This window comes from Hetaerina americana, unplaced genomic scaffold (assembly GCF_022747635.1).
Source record: "Hetaerina americana unplaced genomic scaffold, ioHetAmer1.1.p SCAF_8, whole genome shotgun sequence".
Classification (NCBI taxonomy): domain Eukaryota; kingdom Metazoa; phylum Arthropoda; class Insecta; order Odonata; family Calopterygidae; genus Hetaerina; species Hetaerina americana.
Genome location: NW_027287427.1, coordinates 10,048,444 through 10,071,871, shown reverse-complemented (window position 1 = coordinate 10,071,871; position 23,428 = coordinate 10,048,444). Strand labels below are relative to the sequence as shown.

The 23,428-nt window shown below is 38.6% G+C and overlaps 1 protein-coding gene across 1 annotated transcript in view; it reads left to right on the top strand.

Moving 5' to 3' along the window:
* The window catches only part of LOC139697769 (uncharacterized), a 387,739-nt gene extending 366,296 nt beyond the window's left edge, over positions 1-21,443 (top strand). Inside the window, exons 6-8 of the mRNA XM_071596608.1 lie at positions 514-621; positions 12,469-12,528; positions 20,165-21,443. Of these exons, the coding sequence (XP_071452709.1) occupies positions 514-621; positions 12,469-12,528; positions 20,165-20,251 (255 nt within the window). The 3' untranslated portion in view covers positions 20,252-21,443. The remainder of the gene's footprint in view (positions 1-513; positions 622-12,468; positions 12,529-20,164) is intronic.
* Positions 21,444-23,428: the final 1,985 nt, after the last annotated feature.

The following is a 23,428-nucleotide window of genomic DNA, read 5'->3' as shown; positions in this document are numbered from 1 at the left end:
ACAAAAAAGAGGAGAGGCCAAAATTAGGAGCAAAACATCGATTGCAGGACCCTCACATGCAGCCAGCATTTCTATATTATTTCTATATGCCAGCATTTCTATATGTCCTATATTATTTCCATTATAAAACCACCTCCTACAGGGTTTAGGTTCAGGGTAAACGCCTGAAAGGACGGGCGAGAGGAGATGGAAGGTGTGGGGGTGAGAGTGGGGAGTTGCAGTTGAAGGGAAGTGGGAAGATATTTCCTTATGTATATGAACATGTGTATTATATACATATATATATATATATATATATATATATATATATATATATATATATATAAGACACGTGCGTACATAGGAGAGAGAAAATAATACAGCTCAACTAGTCTTAAATATGACAAATGATCCCAGTAAAAATACTGATGGGAAAATGAGCGCATATTTTTCTCAGTCCTTATAATTAATGCATTTCCTTAAAATTGCTTTCCAATGAGCTAATGATAAGTTTTATTCCATTCACTGTTTCAGGAAAATTCGGGTCTCGTGGTGCCTTGGATAATCGGTTTCATCACCTTCATGGCCCTGGAAGCCGTGGCGCTTGTCTACTCAAACGTACTACGGGATCATGTCAACAGGGTAAGATTATCCCTAAGATATATTAGCCTCAACCATCCTTCACATGTCATTTAGTCCACGTCCCACGAAAATTGGCGGTGAAACCGTGAAATACATCATATGGAAAGGTTACTTATATATGTGTTTAAAAATCAAAATATTACTTGTCATTTTTATCAGAGTTTACGGGATAATAATATGCGAATTTAATATTAATGTTACGCATGTGTAATATTATGTTAAATATGACATTTTCAAAAGTTTTCACAGCCAATTCACCCTAATTGGATTTGTTAAAACCTCTTAGTAATTCATTTGATAAAGTATTACATGTTACCACAGACTGTAATTGCTGATCATGAAAAAATACTGGATCGCCTTGGTAAATACTTTAATATCTTAAAAATGGTTTTATATAAGTAAAATGTCAATTATTTTTCTTTTTGAGATATGAGACTACATAAAGCCACATTATGGAGCATAATATGAGTACCGTGACACTTAAATCGTTGGCTTGTAGTGCTAAACTGTGACTCAATAGTTATGAATATAAGTATGCTTTGTCTGCTTAAGATGACTGGTTGAAGCGTCCCCCACCCCCCCGGACGCGAGGAGAGGACTGAATTCCGCGAATACCGCAGTAGCGTTACCGACTGTTCCCTCCCAAACAACAAGGACTCCAAATCGCGGGGACTCGAGGCCAAAACACCACCCTACCCCCCCCCCCTGCCCTCTCGAACGCTGACGGGAACAAATGGCGACGACCTCTCCCCCACTCGTTTCATTATTCCCATGCTTCCGCAGCCGCCATAATCCTCCTTACTATCCGGGGACACGTAATCTGGTCCCCCCCCCCCTCCACAACGCAAGTTTTATCGCCGCTTTCGAAGGTGTTCCGAGAATCGAGGTGGAATTAGAACGGGGGGTTTTCAAAATTACTCGGAGGAGATGAGGAATAATCAGGAGGGGAATGATGGGGATGACGGAGGAACGGCCATAATTTTGACTGCATTTTTTTAGTGTTTTGAGAGATTTAAACCCCTCCCAAAAATTCTCATCAAATCAATCGTAATTTTTTTTCAAATCACACACATTGATGCTAAGTGTATTTTGTACTCTAAGCACGTATTTCCGAATAATTACGAGGGGGTATCGTAATCTTACTATTATTACTAATAATCAATAATAAATATAATTATTTTTAGCAATATAATCAACATAGAAACTTAATTTTTATGTCCTTTTCTTCAGACTTCTCTACATAGCACCATTAAGAGATGTACAGGATGCGTTCAAAAGTTATGCGATTAAATTTTCCGCGCCGCTTCTATTGATCTGAGTGGAATCAAATCACTTGGATTAGGTGGAAGAGGACGCTAAACTTTACCGCGAAATCTGTATCAGTGCTTTCCAAGCTGTGGAAGCGCTTGACGTCAGTAATTGTAAACCTCTGCGCGCCGACCGTAACACGAAAATAAAATCGAATCGATGATCGAGCAACGTTACGCGATCACTAAGTTTTGTACTAAACTGAAAAAATCTCTTGAGACTAACCAAATGATTTGTGAGGCTAACGGGGATTCTCTTCTGTCCTACTCACAAGTTTCGAGGTGGTCAATGGCCTTCAAGAAGGGCTGGGAAGAGTTTCACGACTAACAACGCTCCCGGGTGGCCGTCAACCAGCAAAACCGACAACAATGTGGCTCGTGTTCGATAACTGTTGGACTCTGACCGCCGATTGAGTATGAAGATGGTTACCCATGTACTGAACTTGTAATCTACTGTTGTGTTTTGAATCGTTACTGAAGATTTAGCAATGAGGAAAGAGATTCCCAAGCTTGTGCCCAAGGTGTTTGCCAAAACAGGAAGAGAAAAGACACCTCCGCTACCTGGCAACTCCATCACGACAACGCGCTACGAGTCCGCGAGTTCCTGGCCAAACAGCAGGTGCCAACGCTGCCTCCCCCCACCATAGTTCTGACGTCGTCCCAGCAGATTTCTTTTTGTTGCCTCGGATTAAGGCAGCCCTGAAGGGAACCCGTCTTTCGTCCATAAAAGAGATCCAATCAGCCATAACGAAGACCTTGCGAGAGATCCCCTAAGACGCCTTCCAGGGCGCGAATCGGTTACTGCAGAGTCGCTGGAAAATATGTGTCGAGGCCCGAGGAGAGTACTTTGAAGAATTTTAAGTGTTTGTGCAAATATGTTCACTAAATTACTTTTAAAAATTGTTTGCATTACTTTTGGAATCCACACTGAATACGGTTCCCCCAGCGTTTCTTAAATTTTATAAGGTCATCCTTGTAGAACTCAGCAGATTGCATTGAAAACCATTGTAACCACCGTAACAGTTTTTTGAGATCTGAGAATAAGAAAAAGTATGGGGTGGAACCCCCGGACAAGTGTGACAAATAACCACGCGAACTGGTGCTGATTTTTCTAGATCTCTGGAGTAATAATCCGCAACAGTGGCGTGGAAAATCATTCAAGATAAAAGTAGTTATGCATGAGACTTAACGACAAATAAAAATTATGATTATTCCATACAGTCAGCGCCTATTCAAAGCCAAATAGGATAGTCTGATGGATAACATATCCGAAAATTAGGCCGTAAAATTGGATTTTTATATAACTTCAGGTATGGGATTGCGGTAAATCAATGACTCCGCTTTTGAGTGACTTGGTGATAGTCAAATTGGTTAAAGGTCCAACAGAATTGTCTTCTAGCCAAAGAAAATGGGCAGCAAAGCATTAGCTGCAGCAAGCAATCCGACACCAAAGTTTCACTTGGCGCAAAAAACAAAGTAACCACCTTAACGGTTGGGTATCACACTTTACGTCTGATATCTTAAGGTCAGGTTACTTAATTCTCCTCTAAGAATTGGTTAATTTACAGAAATTTCAGACTAAAATCATTTCTCCGATTCTGTTCACATATAGGAAACGTATTTAACGGGCATGTTTTAGTCAACAAAAAATTGCTAAACACTATATAAATTTCCAAAAACAACAAAAGGAGTAGCGATTTTCACATCATATTAATTGTACTGTAATTCATACGTTTTAAGCAGAACGCCATGCTATTTGGGCGAGATTAGCAAAAACGTCAATTACTGATATCCAAGTACAATTATCAATTCATATCGCAGTTATTAATCAGGTATACATGTGATTTGGTTATTTCCAATGCTGAGGATCAAGATGCATCTAATGCATGTCCGTGTCCTGTTACGAAATTTATTTTTTCCAATTGAAAATTTATTAACTACAAGCATGTCATACGAAAAATAAATATTGACACTTTCATCTCAATCAAATAAAGTGGCATACATCTCTGTAGCATTTTGCATTTTGTAAGAAGCACGTGATATGGTTTTCACGCAGTAAATCGCCTTGGGGCGCAACTTATACCAACTGCCTCACGGAAAATAGAAAATAGAAGATGTCAAACCATATTCCCCATAGGCATACGTATTATTTATGAATCCGCTTAAAACACAGCAAAAATGTACAAACACCAGAGATGAATGCATACAACGGTTTCAAGAGAGATATGGGGAAGTACATAATTATAAGAAAAACAAATTTATACTTTTACACAAGTTTAAAACTTGTGGAAAAGTGCTAAATACTTTTTTCTCGTACTACTATAGATAAAATTACAAAAAACACATCGTATTATAAATTTAATTTTTGTAATAACTAAAGGGAATATAAGGGAAGTGCTACAATACAATATTCATCATTTGACTCCTACCAACAGGAGCACTGAATTACCCATTATCTAAATCTTAATTTACCATATAATTTACCTTTATCAGCACGAAAAACCAGTTACGATATGTTGGGAGCGTGACGCATTAAATTTAGAAAATGCATTTGTGTCCCATAATAATAACCATCTGATTACTCCAATTATACCAATGTCAATTAGTTTCAATTGGACTTGAGATACTGGCTGTATAAATGATATTTGATTCCTCTGCGATTAATTAAACATACAAGCATATTTAGTATGATTGTGAACATGAGTTAAAACAAAATTACTATCGCTATAAACTTCATTATCCCCTCTATGCTAGTATAAATTTCATAATATTGTTCAATGATTCTGCGCTATTAGATTTTGCACCACATTAAACCGCAGTCATAGAACTGCAGACTTCCTTTTACTCCGCTTTCTTTTTATTGCTGCCATTTGTATTTTTGACGCTTGTGTTGAATTCCCGTGCAGACAGCGGAGATGCCACATACGTTACGAAAAGAAATAGTTTTTCGACACATATTTTATTTAACACGACCTAGGTTTCAACTTACAAAGTCATCATCAGGTAAAGTACTACTTAACCTGATGATGACTTTGTAAGTCGAAACCCGGGTCGTGTTTAATAAAAAAATGTGTGGAATAACCAAGTATTTATTTTCGGAAAAACTAAGTATTAATTTGTACTTTACCTGATGACGACTTTGTAAGTCGAAACCCGGGTGGTGTTTAATAAAATACGTGTGGGATAACTAAGTATTTCTTTTCGAAATGAATCGCTTCGACAAAGCCTCAATCCATTCCACTACATTCGTGTTTTACTACTAAGTTTCATCCTCCTTCCCCAGACAATTCAGTGGAAACGTTTTTCAAATTAAAATATTTGAGGACTTTTCAATCCTTCAACCGCTAAATTGCCTTGAAGACACGGGTAGTTTTATACTAATTCAAAAAACAAAGAAGTGTGAGGTATAAAATTATTTCATTACATATATTTTTATTTTTTCATTTCGTTTGCGTGTAGATTTTCGTAAATTTATTTTTCGTATGTTTTTGCTGACTTTTTATTATTCAAATACTAACTGAAATCGACTATGTGAGGCTGATTATTTTTAAAATCTTAAGGCTTGTTTTATATATATATATATATATATATATATATATATATATATATATATATATATATATATATATGTGTGTGTGTGTGTATATATATATATATATATTATTAGGTAATCTACCGGTTAAGGTAGGTTTTTGGATGGACATAATTCATAATTAAATAATTTGTGACCCCTCGCAAAACACAACATCCTACTCTACATCAGGTCCCTCTTCAGCTCTGAGTTTTCTTCCTCCCTTCATCCCGTCCAACATCCCTATCCTGTTCCTGCCTTTCCTTTTTTGCCTATTTCATATATAGGATATATATAGGATTTCATATAGACGCACATAGCAAACGCTTTGACGGTGTGCGCTTACGTTTACAATTTTACAATCTATACAAGGATCTCGCCACTTAACGAATTCACCGCTTACAGATAGAAGTCAACGCCACTGAGGAATACTCGTAGACAGAGGTAGTCAAAGCTTTTATAAAAACTATTTCTGTTCCCATTAAATATTTTAGAGTGAATATACTTCAAGGACACCTAAAACATAAGGCTCAATTATTATTTATCAATGAATAATTCGCAAATTATAAAAAATAATTATAAAATGCAAAGAGACAACAATAACTACTGTTTTCAGCTAGCTGGTTGGTTTTATAGGCGAGGGCAGAGTTTACCTAGTCCGTACTAAGCCAAACGCACAGTTGTTTAGAACCGCTATTTCGGGACCATATTGCGAAAAATAAGGTATCCATTATTGCTATCCTTTTGTTTTGGTTGGCTGCACTGATTGATGAAGCTTCGAAAAATTCCGCTAGATAAGAGAATGATGATGCGCGGAAGAAGCAGTTACCCATGAGCAGTCAAGGGCCTCAACAAACGTGTGAAAGGGAAGAAGCGGTGCGCGAACTGTAAATCAAAGCCGAAGTTCCCAAATGACACCCATTTTCATTTTATAAAATGGAATCATATGCTGAAATTAAGTGAATTTCCATTACTTAATCCTTATGTTTCGTTGTGGTTAAACTATTATTCAAATAGTACGTGCGAATCTTACAAATGGAAATTATGTCAAATTTTTACACGAAAAATTATGAAAAAATAACAAAAAAAAGTGAAATTGATCATTAGTAAATGAAGTACGTAAATATTAGTGTATGATGCAGTGATAGTATCAAGAGACGAAAAAAAAAACATTTCGGAGCTGTTGACATTTTAGACCCATTTGTCAGTATTAAAATTCGATGGGAACTGATGGATGAATGAATTTCATGGATTATGGATTTAGAGAAACGAGGACCTGGAAATATGAAGCATATGGAGAGAGAGAGTATGCATAATTCGTAATTGAGTTGATTATCGGAGCGGAACCAGATGGTTCTTTCAACGCTAACCGAATCAGAATGCGAACAGGAGGCAATCTAGAAAGAGTGCCTCCTGTTAATTTCCACTACGTCGTACAGGCAAAGTAAAATTTTTATTATTATTAATTAATTCGTATTAATTTTTCCCTCCGTCCCAGCAAAAGATAACAAAAACCAAGAAAATTGGATAGCAGGAAAAAGGGCACCTCGTGCGCACTTTAATGCGGTGCCTTCGGTAACCTTAGGAGAACATAAGGACCACATTTAGCAACATCTGGTGCCCTCAGTCATTGGCCTCAAATGTTTCGAAGTTCGTCTCTCATTAGGATCCAGATTTACAGTCAATTTCAAGTAGTTCCGAAAGTTTCTGAGTTTGTAAAATATTCGTCGAGAAATTTATGTTCCAGATGCGTATAAGGCGCTGTTTCGCCATGTAAAAGCTAACTTCGACATTTTAACGGTCGACAGTTGAATTCTAGTAGATAAACACTCGTTTCTAAAGAGGATAGAACCTTAAGCCTTTGCATGACACGCATCAATAAAAGATAGCACAAATATAACAAAACTGTAACATTCGTTAATGATAAGTCATTGCTCAGGATTTACGATGAACTGCGATACGAAACAAAATTCCAGCGTAAAATTGAGGTTAACTCTAATACATATATGGATACGAGAGAGAGGATATGGATAGAGAGAGTTGGGAATCGAGCGTTTGGTGTGTACCCTACTTGGTAAGCCGCCTAAGTGATCCTCTTCAGGTCCGCCGTACAATTAGTTTTCATGTCCACAATAGAGTCGAATCGGCGCCCTTTCAAGGTTAATTTTAACTTTGGAAACAAAACAAATTCTGATTGAGCCAGATCTGGAGAATAGCGTGCATGCGGGATCACAGAAGTTCCGGTTCCATTAGCGCCGTGTGAGCAGGCGCGTTTCGTGGTGGAAACGCCGTGCATTGTTTCTTCTTATGTCAGGCCTCATTCGGCTCACTGCGACCCTCAGCCTCTTCATAAACTTTAAGTAGAAATCTTTGTGGACGGTTTGATCTTGAGGGACGTATTCGTAATGAATCACCCCTTGCCAATCGAAAAAACACATCAGTATGACCTTCATATTGAACCGGGATGTGAGCTTTCTTTGGTCGCGGAGAATGAGGACCTTTCCACTGAGAAGACTGGGACTTTGACCCAACATCATAACCGTAAAACCAGGTTTCGTCACCGGTTAAGATGGTTTTAAAGAACTGTAGATCGGCGTTGGCTCGATTCAGGAGTTCCTGACAAATTTTCACACGCTTTTGTCTATCCTGTTCCTTCCCTTTCCTCGTTTGCCTAGCATTCTCAACTATATTTACCTTCTTCAACATCCCACTGCCGGTCAATACCCCCTTCATCCACTTTTCCTGCCTTCATAGGATTTCTCCCAACAAACCCCTCTCTTCGCCCACCATACCAAGTACATCCTCGTTTGTTTTCTTCTCTGTCCATTTTACCTTCTCCATTCTTCTCCACACCCACATTTCAAAAGCCTCCAGTCTACGTCTATCCTTCTGCTTCAGTGACCATGATTCCGCGCCGTACATAGCTACGCTCCATGTCAAAGTTTTTACGAGTCTTTTCTTAACATCCTTACTCAACATCCCTGTCATCAACTCCCTCCTCCTTGGGAAAGCCTCTTTGCCTAGCGCAGTTCTTCTCCTTACGTCCCTACTACTTTGACCGTGTTGGTCCAAAACACTACCAAGATACGTAAACTGTTCTACCTGCTCTAGTTTTTGCCCTCCTATTTTAATGTTTAGCTTAGCCTTTTTCTTTCTAGAAAATCGTATAACCTTTGTTTTATTAATATTGATTCTCATCCCATACCTGTCGCACTGAATTTCCAATTCACTCAGCAATGCTTGCACATACACATACTTGCACATACCTTGGCTGACTGACAAACTAAAGCTTGGTCATCAGCAAAACTAACCTTTTTTGACGAATTCCCCGCCCAATTTCATTCCTACCTCCAGTTCCTCCCATGTCTCTTTAATCATTTCCTCTGCATACAGGTTGAACAGCAACGGTGATAATGGGCAACCCTGCCTTACACCCCTTCCTAACACTGCCCATCAGGACTCCACGTTTCCCACCCGCACCTGAGCAGTCTGAGACATGTACAGGTTGCGGATTAGCCTCCTTTCCCTCCAATCTATTCCTATTTTCTGCAGATTACTCATTCGTTTTTCCCAATTCACTCTATCAAACGCTTTTTCGAAATCTACGTAACAGGCAAATAAATACCTCCTGGTTGTGTTCTATATTCCTCTCGATTAATAATCTCATTACTGCAATGGCATCACGCGTACCTCTCCCCTTCCAAAACCCAAACTGATCATCCCCTAAGTAATCATATGTCCTACTCTCTATCCTTTTGTTTATGATCCTGAGAACAACTTTAGCTGCGTGGGATATCAAACTTATTGTCCTGTAGTCCTCACATGATGTAGCCTTTCCCTTTTCCGGAATAGGAACTAAAACTGATCTCACAAAATCTTCCGGCCAGATTCCTTCCTCATAGATACTACGAATCCGCCCATATAGCCTCTTCCTCCCACATTTCACTAGGTATTTCAATAGTTGCGCAGGAATGTTATCCAACCCCACGGCCTAATTTAGTTTCATCTCCCTTAATGCCCTTTCTATCTCATTGTCTAGTATGCCTGGACCTAAGCTGTCTTCCTCTACGTCATTTTCTTTTTCAATGTCTAACTGTGTTGGTCTGAGTTCTTTACTATACAGTTCTTCTACATATTCCTTCTATCTCTCTTGGATCTTTCCTGCGTCAACTATTACCTTACCGGCCTTATCTCTAACTGCTATCGTTGATCTCCCTTTCTTACTTCCCGATAACGATTTAACTTTGCTGTAAAGCGCACCGATATCCCCCTTCCTCTGCAGACTTTCCATATCCTCGCACTGCGTCTTCCACCATGTTTCTTTTGCTTTATTTGTTGCCCGCCTCAATTTATTGTTTAACTCTTTATACTTCATTTTTTCACTTTGCCTAACTCTGTATTTATATATTAACACAGTACATCACAGTATAACAAAGTAATCAACCCGAAGGTCGGTTTAGTAGGTGATGGTAGAGTTCACCCAGTACTAAGCCCTATACAGCGTGTGAAAATTCACACATAAGGGTAGGGGGGCCCTTTCCCTGTGCCGGTTATGGTTTCCCAGGAAGTTCTGGTACCCGAAAAATCACATAGCTTGGGTGGAGCTGCAGGTGCCCAGAGTGCCTTGCCCGGGAATCGAACCCGGGACCCTCCGGTCAGCAGTCCAACGCTCTACCCACTGGACTACTGCGACCCAGTATATATATTATATATATATAGAAAATATATATAACAAACTTTGACAGCAACAAACAATATAAGAACACATAAAAATATTACTTACACGTTATATCTTGATCAATTCGACGGAATTCAATTCCGTCTTCATCGGAAGAAATAGAAGTAATACAAGTATAGAATAAATCGAAGGAAGTATATATATACACTACGAAATTATATACCCATTTCTAAAAGTGTAAAATGTGATTTCAAGGTTGCTCAAGCCATAAGGGGCACTGGACAAAATAATGCAATATCCAGGGAAGAGAATATGGGCACTCAAAGTTTCCCCATGCACAATAATTTGGGCCAAAATAAATATTTGTTGGAACCCGATAGATATGCATTTCCGCCCTCGTTTCTCGTCTCTTATGACAACACGAGATCAATTCCGTGGCCGAAAGACAGTCGCACGCATGAATGCAAGGACCCCTCCGCAGCATTGATGCTCTCTCCAGAAGAAAATCCCAAATGTTTCTCAAGCTTTAAAAAATCACATGAGATCCATCGATAAGCCATGGAGTACGCGTGTTACGTCCCTCTTCGCTGACTGAATTATGGAAGTAGTCGAAAATCCCACGGCCACGTGCGTCTCAAAACTTTTTGCCGCCGGAGGAGGGGGGGAAGGGGGGGGGGTGTACCTATTTCCCCTTCTACCAAGATTTCCAATGTTGGTGGAAGGGGAAAGAATTTCTCGCACGAAGCGGCTGGTGCTGAGAAACAGGTCGTCGCACACGCACAGGTGCGATGGGAGCCGTATAAAACGTCTCGAGGAGAATGGGGTGGGGAAGGGGACCCGCCAAGTCTCTGAGGAAATTCCTCCGCATTTGAGAGCATTTCCTGGAAGATAATCAATTCAGTAGCTCCGCGTCTCCCGCCTCTACCTTTTCCCGCGACACTTATTCCGACACGGAAACGGTATTCCTACCTTACAAGCAATGCCCCCGCGAATTATTCCCTCCGTAATCTCGCATTTCTCTTTCCACGCGAAGATATCCATTGCTTTCACCATGTAGTGGAGCAGAGAGGAAAATTTGCTTCCGCGCACTTGAATCCCAAATTGGGGAAGTTGAGGAAAAATAATTTCTCCTTGAGGTCCTTTAATAGCCATTTTCAGGACATCTGTGCGTATAGTAATGAGTTTTGCGCGATAGTGAATTCCACAGCTAAATTGTTTACGATAATCACACCACAATTGTATGAAGAGTTTGTTTTATGTTTTTTTTCTCCTTTTTATTTCTTAACCTTCCTAATTTAAGACATGCTAAGTGAAAAGGTTTTCATATATACAATACATCAACGGTTTGACCACAATTCTAACAGCAAAAGACTGAATAAATGTACATTATGTGTGCTCAGAAGGGAAGATAATAATGCCGAAGTTACGCTAACAACCTTAAAATTACATTCGAAAAAACGATATCCAGTTATGAGATGGAGGGCGAGTTACGAGCAGAAATATGTAATATTTCATTAGTCGCATTGCACATATGAAAAATAAAACCAAAGTATACAAAATATGTTCATTTCGTGCGGTAAAAACGATTTCACTCATTTTTGTGTTTTACCAACATATTTAAAAGCTCATAAAACAATCGAAGAAACTAAGGAGGAGCTTAATGTCGTATCTACAAATAGTAAACTCTTTAAATTACGTTTAATGCCATGATATCTTATTAGGTCTGATGATTCCAATATTTCTGCATACCGATATGCTTTGAAAACAGAATGAAAATCTTAATTACATGAGGAGAGTATTGTTTAGAACTAATAATGCAATAATCAAAGTGTCGAAACATTTTGCTGGTTTTTTGACATCACCTCACTGCCAAATTAAGACTGTTGCAGCCGTTGATTAGAATAAACGAAAAAGTTGGACTAGGAACGTATCCAAAGTTTGGAAAAATGGTTTGCAGTGATCCAAAATGTTTTGTTATGGATCATGAAACAGAATTCCTGGTGGAATTTCATGGACAAAGTACCTTGTGACACGGAATATTTTCCACAAGTGTAATTTTACCCAGCACAAATAGTAAACATTCCTATCGAATGGTTTACATTCTTTAATTGTGCTTATTGTACATAAAATTAATTTTGTAAATATTTGGGAATTATGGTATTATAATTTCGTGGGGTATTTGAAAATATTAGTGCATGAAACAGCACGTATAGCAAGAAAGTGCATATTAAAATAATTTTATAAATTAATCATTGGCAAATTTTAATCCACAATTTTTATCTTTCTTCTAGCACTTCGATGCCCTATGCAAAGCTGAGGTAGCCTTCTTCTTGTCACGGGCGGTGTTGAACGTGAGTTATCAAAATCCTAGATTTGATTACTTGAGCTCCATTTTCCCATCAAACGTTAATAAATCATCTATCTCTGTATTTCCATGGTTGTCAAAAGGCCATGTTGATATGGCGTAATAATATTGGCAGTTAATTAAGTCACAGAAGCGAAGACTAACATCAATCCCAAGTAATATGCAATTCCCTTTGAGGCTCTGAATTCACTATTATTTTTACCGGAATATACATCAATGCAATAAATAATGATTTTATTGATGTTGTCAAATTTAGATGCATTTTGATTTTAAATTTCTTCATTTACATGTATGCTTGCTGTTCATCAATCAACGCCCGACGTGATATAAAACATCCTGAATTAATATTTGCTATTAAGATACTTTCAAGCGCTCGTATTTTTTAAATCTAATGGTGATTATATTATTGTGACTTGTCGAACTTTACCTTGATTTTTTCACTAAACAACGAAACACGAATTAACTTTTTATAAAACTTTCTGATATAAATTTCTAAAACCATGAAAAATTATCCCATCATGATAAATATTTTCATTTATTTTGTTGAAATTGCATCGTAATACAACATAGTTGGATGTCAAAAATATTAATAGAATGGTAAACAATACGTTTCACTTGTCTTGATGTCAATCGTCAAAAATGTGACGATTTCAATGTTTCAAATCACAAATAAAATTGTCCTCGTATCGTAATACAACATTGCTGGATGACAAAAATATCAAAAGAGTCGTAAACAATATGTTTAATCGTGTCTCATCCTTGTCTTGATGTCCCCATGAGTTTTTTCTTCGTTCTGGGGGTTCCATTTGATTAACCCGTGACCTTGACGTGATTTTTTGGCATCATAGCAAAAAAGTTACCTTCTTTACAAAAATAACTATATGTCAGTACTACTTTCTATTGCAAATTTTTAGTATGCCTAACTTTAAGTGATGCTTTCCCCAACTAATAAGGACCATTTTAAATGCATTAATCCTAGAGGTAGGAGAGCTTAATGAAAACCAATTATTTCCTTAAACAAGAAATTAAATTGCGATGAGTGGAATTTGATCTTGGCGAGAACACGTTGAGTAAGTTAAACCGATCAGAGCAGCCGAAGGTAATTAATTTCCAAAACAAGATCCGAAGGTCACTGGTGCATGCAAATTATATATCGTTAACTTAGGTCCTAGATCCTGCGACTAATTGCTTCGCAGCAGTCCTCCATACTACCTATTCCGTTACCGCCCAATCTCTTCATTTCTCAACAGTTCCTTGCACAGACGTTCTTCACGACCCTTACATCTCTCTGCAGTACATATTTGGTTCTTCCCAGCATATATTCCTTACATCTCTCGTCCAATATTCTTCTTAAAAATGTTTTCGTATTCGTTTCCTTCTCTTGCTTGTTGAATAAATTCGATGGCTTCTTCGCAATCTCTTCGAAGAGTAATTAATTAATCACTACGTCTACCCAATTTCAATGGTATCGGACTCAACCTTGTGCACATTCATCTTGAGGTATAACACAAACTTTGTAAAATTAACCAAAAATTTGATTAATGCGGCACCACCAGTTTCATCACATAGGTGATATACAGAGTGCGTTCCAAAAGTAATGCAATTAAATTTCCCGCGCCGCTTCTATGCGTTAGAGTGGGATCAAATTACTTGCAGTGACTGAAGGACACGCTAAACTTCACCGCAAAACCAGCTTTAGTGCTCTCCAAGCTGTGGAAGCGGCAGGACGTCAGTTATTGTAAACCTCTGCGCGCCAACCGTGCCACGAAAGACCAACCGAGCGGAAGTTTGAAGTGAACTTTTGCAACGTATTGAACATGAACCTGATTATTTAGACAACGTCATCACTGGTGATGAAACCAGAGTTTTAGAATACGACCCAGAAACAAAACGTCAAAGCTCTGAGTGGCGAACAGATCATTTCCCAAAGCCCAAAAAGGCAAGAATGAGCAAATCAAAAGTGAAAACAATGCTCATTGTCTTTTTCGGGAGTAAAATATTGGCCCATTAGGAGTTTTTCCTCAAGGACAGAGAGTTAACGATGCCTGCTACGTGGATGTGTTGGAAAGACTACGAAAAAGGGGTCATCAGGAAGATAAAAGACTCCTCCGCTACCTGGCAACTCCATCACGACAACGCGCTACGAGTCCGCGAGTTCCTGTTCAAACACCAAGTACCAACGCTGCCTCTCCCCCCCTACAGTCCTGACGTCGTCCCAGCAGATTTCTTTTTGTTGCCTCGGATTAAGGCAGCCCTGAAAGGACCCGCCTTTCGTCCATAGGAGAGATCCAATCAGCCGTGACGAAGACCTTGCGAGAGGTCCCCGAAGACGACTTCCAGGGCGCGTACCAGTCATGGTAGAGTCGCTGGAAAAAATGCGTAGAGGCCTAAGGACAGTGCTTTGAAGAAATTTCAGTGTTTGTACAAATCTGTTCAATAAATTTTCAAGAAGTTCTCTCGGGTTTCCCACCGGGTCAGGTTGCAGTACACCGACGTTTCGAAGGCTGACTCTGCCATCGTCTTCAGGGTGAAGTCACTTCACCCTGAAGCCTTCGAGACGTCGGTGTACTGCAACCTGACCCGGTGGGAAACCCGAGAGAACTTCTTGAATACCATACGCCGGGAAAACCTGAGATCCTTCACTGTTCAATAAATTACTTCAAATAAATAAAAGCATTACTTTTGGAACGTAGCCAGTATTCTGGTATAATTCTCTATTAGAACATGAATCAATATATATTTGTGAAGACTCTGTGAGAAAGCCCCCCATCCGTCACCTTATTCCAGCCACCTTACTACCCCTCCCCCCGCGTTTGAATCCCTTCTACGCAACCCCACTGATGGCACCACGTTCAACCCACAGGCCCTTACTTCCGTACCCCCACTTCCCCACCTAAAGCCTCCCCCACCAGCCTTACCTCACCCTCATTCCCCCCTTCCTTTCTCTCGGAGACTTCACACATATACGCGTATATTGACACATGTCCTTTCAGAGAATCGCACCTATGTCATGAAACCAGTATTACCGTATGAATACAAAAAAACGTTTTGATGAATTTTACGAAGTTTATTTTCTCCCTCAGATCTATCCAAGTTTATATCATTATTGTCGACACATTTCTATCGTTTGAAAACTTTTTTTATATTATCTGATTAACGGCTCGCATTTTTAGACTAGTATGGTCTTTTACTGTGCTACTGTTGCCATAGTGATTCCATGTGCCGTTAATTTGTTTCTGCTTATATAAAACTTTCATTGATCGGGCTATTTTACCCTTTTTCGGCGTTTCTTTTGCCATTGTAAAAAAATGCTACCACCTAAGTAAATAATATTTTCCCACTTCCTCAAGCGGACCTTTCCATAGTTTTATCCCTCAAAACTGTCCACCCTATCTTCATTTCATATTCACTTTCTACCGTAACTTGCCATCTCCTCCACTATAAAGACCAGTATCCTCGTCAATTCTACTTTTCTATCTGCAAACGTATGCGCAAAGCCCACAAAATTCCTGTCTGCGTGCCCTTCCTAAACCACCTTTCATCTTTTATTTTGCCCCGTCTTTATTCAGCTTTCTCGTATGCGATTGCTTTATTTATTTTATTTATTTGAGAATTTATATCGTTGCAATTAGGCAATTGTACTGGTGGCAACGGTAAAGTCTGGTCAACGTTCACTCTTAGGATACACATACATGCATACCCAAGAAGAACAGATATGAGACATAATACAATGACACTTGAAGATTACCAACGGCAATTTAGCCACCACACATGGGCTAGGTTCACACTATACCTACAACGCTCCGTCCATCGCCGCACTCCGTCCATAATCACGCACCCTTCAATTTCATATTCATCATCGCCGCACCGTTCACAACCAAGCACCGTTAGCACATCATTCACTTTTGCATTACAACTTCTCACGCCGCGCACATCACATACAAACAATATTTTAATAAGTACAATAGTATAATAGTTATCACTGATCCATGAAGTTTATCACCCAGTGGCTGCTTTGCACTTATTCTTAAAACTCATAAAATTGGCTGGAAAGGGCTCAAACAAACCTCCAGGCAACTGGTTCCATTCAATGATATCTCTGTTTAAAAAAGAGTATTTTTTTCTTATTTGTCTTTTGCGTTCTTATTTTTATTTTTAAACTTTGGTCGTTATTTTCCTTAAGGCTTAGTTTTTCTATCTCTTTCCATAAATCTTCCCACGCTTCGTCATTTTTCACAATTCTATGCATTGCGCCTTTCCTACTCCACTTTCTTTTATTTTTCAAACTCTCCCATTTCAGTATATCCCACATATATCCGATCTGCAGCACGAGACAGTCTACTATGCCTCATTCACATCACCAGAAGTGGAACAGACGTGGTTCCTATACAGTTTCCAATTGGATACGGTTACTGTAAATATACATATGTATTACATTTGCGAGGGAAGTTTCTCCCCAACGCTATCGTCGGAGATCACCTCCTCCATGCGCCACTAGGCGAGACAAGTGCTTTTGGCTGTCATTTCCATTACTATACTCATTCGGCTATATCTATTCCAGATGCGTGCTTTAAAAATCGAGGGCAATTTTGAGCATTCCTTTATTAATCAAAGCTTCACAAGTAACACTCCTAATCACAGAGCCCTCTGATCTGAAATTCATAGCGGTAGGCGTTAACCGGCGATGACACAAAAATAGCTAAAAATATATTTCGCTAATTTTCCGCATAAAAGAGGTTTAATTGACCTCCAACGAATTTCCCCTTATGTACATCTTAAGGAACATGAAACATTAAACATATGAGTTACTATATACATGTGCTGATGTATCAAAAGAGACGGGAGAGGTGGTTGGAAGAGGGGTGGCGGCGGAGGACAATTTATTCAAGGAGGGCGTCGGAAGGTTAAGATTAGGGGGTTGAGTTAGGAGGTGGAAGTAAAAGGTACTTTCGTCGTTGTATTAAATCATTACCTAGTTGAATTTCCATGTTTATTGGGCGCAAGTTCACCCATTACTCAAGAGAGTCAAGTCACAACGCCGCCTCTGCCTCTTCCACCTATCCCAAATGCCTTAGTATTTACACATCTGCCCATCAGATTTATAGCTCATTATTTAAAGAAGATGTTTAACGTGAAACTGGTACTTTCATTTTTAATTAATAATTTTACCATTAAATAAGTGAAATATACCCTTATGCCAAAATATCCCTCTCGCTCATATCAATATCCTTATGAGGACGTAGAATAATGTTTGAGAACACGCAGTCGTTCGTTTTGCTTTTTATTAATTATCTTCTCCACAAATTTTAATTGGCTCTAAATTGGTTGGCTCACTTTCATATTCTACATCTACATAATGCCCCTCAAGCAGCCGCGAGGGCTTTTAGTGAGGTCAAAATGGTTCATCTCAAATGGAATATTATAAGAGTTAGTTATATGGATGTACATTTTATACGTAACGCTGATGCATTTTCAATACATTCATGAAACTCGTCGAACGTAATTTTGGTCTCGAATTTTTCAACTTTTATGATTTTGGAGAGGTAACTACTTTAATGACGGCGCATAAAAGTGATTACTCAAATAATTGAAACCCAGAAAAAAATTCTCATGAGTAATTTAAATACAAAGAACTGGAAATAGATTCCGGAAATGCGTACAGTTACCGCGATTTGAAATTTCAGAATCGGAAAACATTTTGGGGTTCAATTTACTTCTGCTATTATTATAGGCAATCTATCAGTTAAGATAGGTTTTAGATAGACACAATAACCAAATAAATATTTTCTTACTCCTAACAAAACACGACCCAACATCCTACTCTACAACAAGCTACTCTTCATTGCCATATACTTCCTTCCTCCCTTCACTCCGTCCAACATGCGTATCCTAACGCTTAGCATCCGTTTGTCCAGGCTCCTTATCATTTCTCCCAACAATCTTTTACTTCATCATCATCAGTATTTCAATCCTAGGATTTGTTTACCGCCGCCCTCCATTCTACTCTATTCAATGTCAATTTCCTCCACCCCTGATACCTTGTGTTTTACGTCCTTCTTAATTTGTCCTTTGTACATGTCATCTTTTACTTATGCGAATGAAATATTTCAAATATTGAATCGATTTATTTATTCTTTTATTTATTTATATACCCTGCAAGCCACCACTAGGGTGTATGTCAGGGGGTGAATACACATCAGAATAATTTTACCCAAATATTACCCCTACCGCGGTCGAACAATGTTATTCTGTTCCCTTGTGGTTCGTGGAAAAAACGACATCTTAAATCTATCTGGTCTACACTTCATCTCTCTAATTTTTTTAACATGATCTCTCCTATCGTAATACGATGGGAGTAATAATACATCTTCAACATCATTGCTAAAGAAACCTCCTCCCAATAATGCAAGAGCTTCAATCTGTAATTTAACCTTCGCTCTGGGAGCGCTTCCAAGCATAGGAGAATTGGCCTTAGACGAATGAGTAACTAATCCACCGACCATCCAGAAATATCCCAGATTTTAAAATGTACTCGTATTAGGTCATGTAATAGCAGGCGTGCGATATTCCAGGTCTTGTTCACGGTGCTTTACATTCCCGCCTGTCAGAGAAGGGTAAATATTCAAAGGTCACTAGTATGATTGACATTCACGTGTAACACTTAGGTTTAAAATTTTAAAAGTGAATTCCAAGCTGCTTTCTGAAGAACAAACATGAATCACGGACACTAAGCACGAGAATTAATAACTGAGAATATATAATCTAGCATTCTATTCCGAGCATCTCAACATAGACTTAATTGAAATGCCACATCAATAATATAAACTAGGTAAAATAAACAGCAAGCAATAGATGCAAAGATTTTGTAACAACGATACACATTGTATTCAAAAGAAGGCTCAAAATATAGTGAAACTTATGTTTAGTTTATACCTTCAAGCAATTGTTTATGTTTAGCAATCGATGCATCAAAAACACTTCTCATCAAATCAGGTTGCTGAAGCAGGAATCGCTTGAAAGTTTTCGATGTTGTTAAATTCCCAAACTATAACGTTCCCTCACTTCAGGAACATAATTTTGATAACGGAGAATTAACTCATGAAAATCCGATACCTTCCCCCGATTTGCGAAACGTTGGCATTTCCGCCATAAATTCCTCACCTATACCCGAAAATCCCGCAAATTCCGGAACTCGCAAAGTAACATTTAAAGGCAAAGTAAAATCTAAGGTCCAGCTTTACGGACATATTTCAGATCACGCCTTTATCTATCCTCGTACATGAAAGTTTTCTTAACTGGAAAAAAAGGAGCTGAGCTAGGGGCGAACTCATACCCGAAGGGAAATCCTGATTGAATTACAGAAATGCCCAAGCGATCTGCACGCGACGGGGACTGGGCAGATGTAATCGAAATCCGCCTCACCCCCACCTCCCTCCCACCCGGGGCGACGGCCCCCTCTATGGCCCGAGCCTTTCAACCAGAGATAATTGAAACCCTTTATGATCACAGAGCCCCATTTCCTCGCACCCCCCCCTCCACACATACACACACAACCCTCTGAAGCCAGTTTCCGGCACTGATATCCTTCCTTTTCTCTCTTTCTCTGCCTTCGCACGAACCAGGTGGCAGCGATGTGCGGGGTCATGAGATTCCACAACCTGATACGCTCCGGAGTGACGTGGAAGGGGCCCGAAGCCATCGAACTCTGATGCATGAGCAGGGGAGGACCGGGAGATGAAGCGGGTTCCTTCCTCCTAACCACCCCTTCCCCCACGACGTCCATGTCCACCGCCTCCTCCTCCTCCAACTCATCCTCCTCCCCGCCCTCCACCGCGGCGATGTGTAACGGCAAGCCCACGGAGACCACGGCCTTCCTGAGCAAGGGCCACTGGGAGCACCGGTCGCCCCGCAGGGGGAAGGTTAAGAGGGTAATCTGGGGGCAGAACGCCACGCCGGTATAGTGGCCCTTTTAACTGCCTCGGTCGCTGTGAGGAGAGGAGGGGGGAAGGGAGTCTACTGGAAGGGATGCGGTCACCGGGTCGGAGGACGGAAGGCTACACCGGGGGTGAAAGGATAGCGGAACGGCGAATCGCTAGAGAGGAAGACCTCACGACCCCATTCGAAAAACTATTGCAGTCAACGAGATGGATGTTCGACGAATACAATGGAACATTCAAAACAATCAATGGATGTGGTCCACAGAGAGAAAGAGATGGAGGGATGCCAATTCTAAACAAAAGCAATGTGTACATGAAATTATCCATCGGCCACCGTCGTCGTCTTGCCAACGAGAAAAAATAACAAAATCGTATCCCTCAAATTTGTGAGTAGGAGGAATGACTGTCCATCCCGTTTCGCAAGGATTTAATTTTTAAGAAAATGATTGCAATGGACAATAATTACATTAGGTAATCATGATAATTGCCAAATACGGATGTTTTTTTAAGAAATAAGTGTTGGTGGTGGTGTGGCGTGTGACGAAGTCGCCAGACAACGGCGGATGAAGATGGAGCGCCACCTCGTCTTTGTATTGGGACTGTGTTCTCCCAAAGGCAGAAAGCGACCCCAGGGGATTTGTGAGGAATATTTAGAAATGTGGACACTTGGGACTTTTTATTAGCTGCTGATAATTTTTGTATAAATGTCCAAGATGTTGAGAAAGAATATAAACACACAACCAAAGAGCATTTATGATTATATCGTGGGTGCTTGTTCGAAAGTTCGGGTAAATGTAGGCTGTATTAAGAGAGACGTATTTTTTACAAAAAAATATGCCTTAAAACAAGTAATGAGAGCTTGAAATTTGAATATCTTCCTTGAAGGGATGTCTTATCACACCAGTGGAATTTCAGTAATGAAAAAAAATAAAGAAACTTGTTCCTGGTCTTAATTCACGCAATGTGTGTGGCTAATAAATTGTAATATTTAGACCAAATTAATACGTGTTTATTCGCTTAATTGAAGGTTTTAACGATTTCCAGAGTATTCTTTTTTTTCGAAAAACATGGAAAAATAAAATAATTCAGATGACCAGTAATATAAAATATAGGAATATATATCTTTTTTACGAATGAAGTCATAACGCAAACGAAATAAAATGATATTCAATAGCAGAGTGAAGTTATGCCGGACGTATAATAAACATGTCTAATTTGATGACATATTTTTGTTGAGTTTTTTTGGTTCTGAAGATAAAAACTGTAACCTAGTTACGAAATCCATCGTATTGCATAGATTAACTGTTTCACAAGGAACATTTGCTGACAATATTGAAAACTTCATAAAGCCTCGTGAATATGGAATATTTTTATTAAATAAACTTTTCAGTTGAATAATTTCTAGGAGAAAAAAATCCCGTTATGTTTTTTGTAAATTTTACTCGAAGACGTTATTGTTAAAAGTGGCTCATTTGTAGAGCAAACTTTTGAAATATTTGCTGTCCCAGAATTAAAGTTACGACATTTAACGCTTGCACAACACTTTTCGAAAATTATGATACCACATATTTAAAACTTTTCAGCGGGGTTTTTAAAAACTTTCAGACACGTTAAAAGTGCTTCTGTAAGACCTGGAGACAGAGAAAGATCCCGAATCTTTTTCTCAATCGCAAGTAAAATGACACGACTGGATCCATGAATTACTGGAGATATTCCAAGAAAGCAAAACATGTCATAAATATATTTTTAATTTACTTTTTAGAAAATTTAATAATTTAAAAATAATTTTTAAACAGAAATAACTTTTTTTTACTTTTTTAATGTCTCTAAATGCGATATCATTTTTGCAGATGACTAATGTACTTCAACTTTCCAAATAGCAAATATTAATGCAGATATAATAGTTTAGCCTGATGTATTAACACCTATAACACCGAAAATTTCAAATACAAACCCAACCAAGTTACAACGTTTGTGCACTATCCTCCGCTAAAATGTTAAAGATCATTACCAGAATGCAATAGAAATGACATAAACTTAAAACAGATTATGTACAGCAGGGATTACTTGTTAATTAACCTCTTCCTACTTGATATTCATTCCAATTTTCTCATTTTTTGATGGTATTGATATTTATATTAAAATATTTATCCTCATTTAAATACGCTTACAAAAATTAAATTTCACTTCACCTGGTATCTTCTAATTAATGACCCAATTACCATTAAAGACATCGTCGACAATGTGACTGTATATTTTATTTGGTTTTTATTGTTGTAAAGCCTTTAGCAATGTCAAAGCGGGACAGAATTTCCTTTTCGAAACAATTAATTTTTTGAATTCAGTGATCTTAGCTCAAAAGCAAAAATATTTCATTAAAATGTTCATTTTGCTTTTTAATTATCATGTAATAAATCTCTTCTATCATATTGTGAGGAGCAGCAGAGTTAAGACTGTATATGGCCATGTATCAACTGTCGTGCTACTGACAAAAATATGTATACATAAATATAAAATTAATGAAATCATTTCGTGTCTGTATTTATAAGAATGTGCAAAGAGTATTTATATTTGGCAAGGTATTGATCCAATTTTTTAAGTTGTCAAATACTTAAATTAGTAAAAACTGTAATGAATTTTGATAATTAATCTTGAACACTTTATTGAGTTCTTCCCGGGATTAACACTGAAATCGACATAATGGCCGAAATAATCAAAGGCAAAATGACACGAACAAGGAAATAGAGCATGAACTATTTCAAGGTAAGTGGAATATTGAGGTAAGTACCGAATTGATATTTAAATACATAAATCAACAATATTTAATTTCTTCTAATTCTAGGTTTTTAAAATTCCAGCTGTGCTAATGACGCCTAAAATATATTCAGGGATACAGTCTTACTCTACACGCGGAAAACCCTTCCGCTTAAGGGTGTCGAGAGGCTTGGA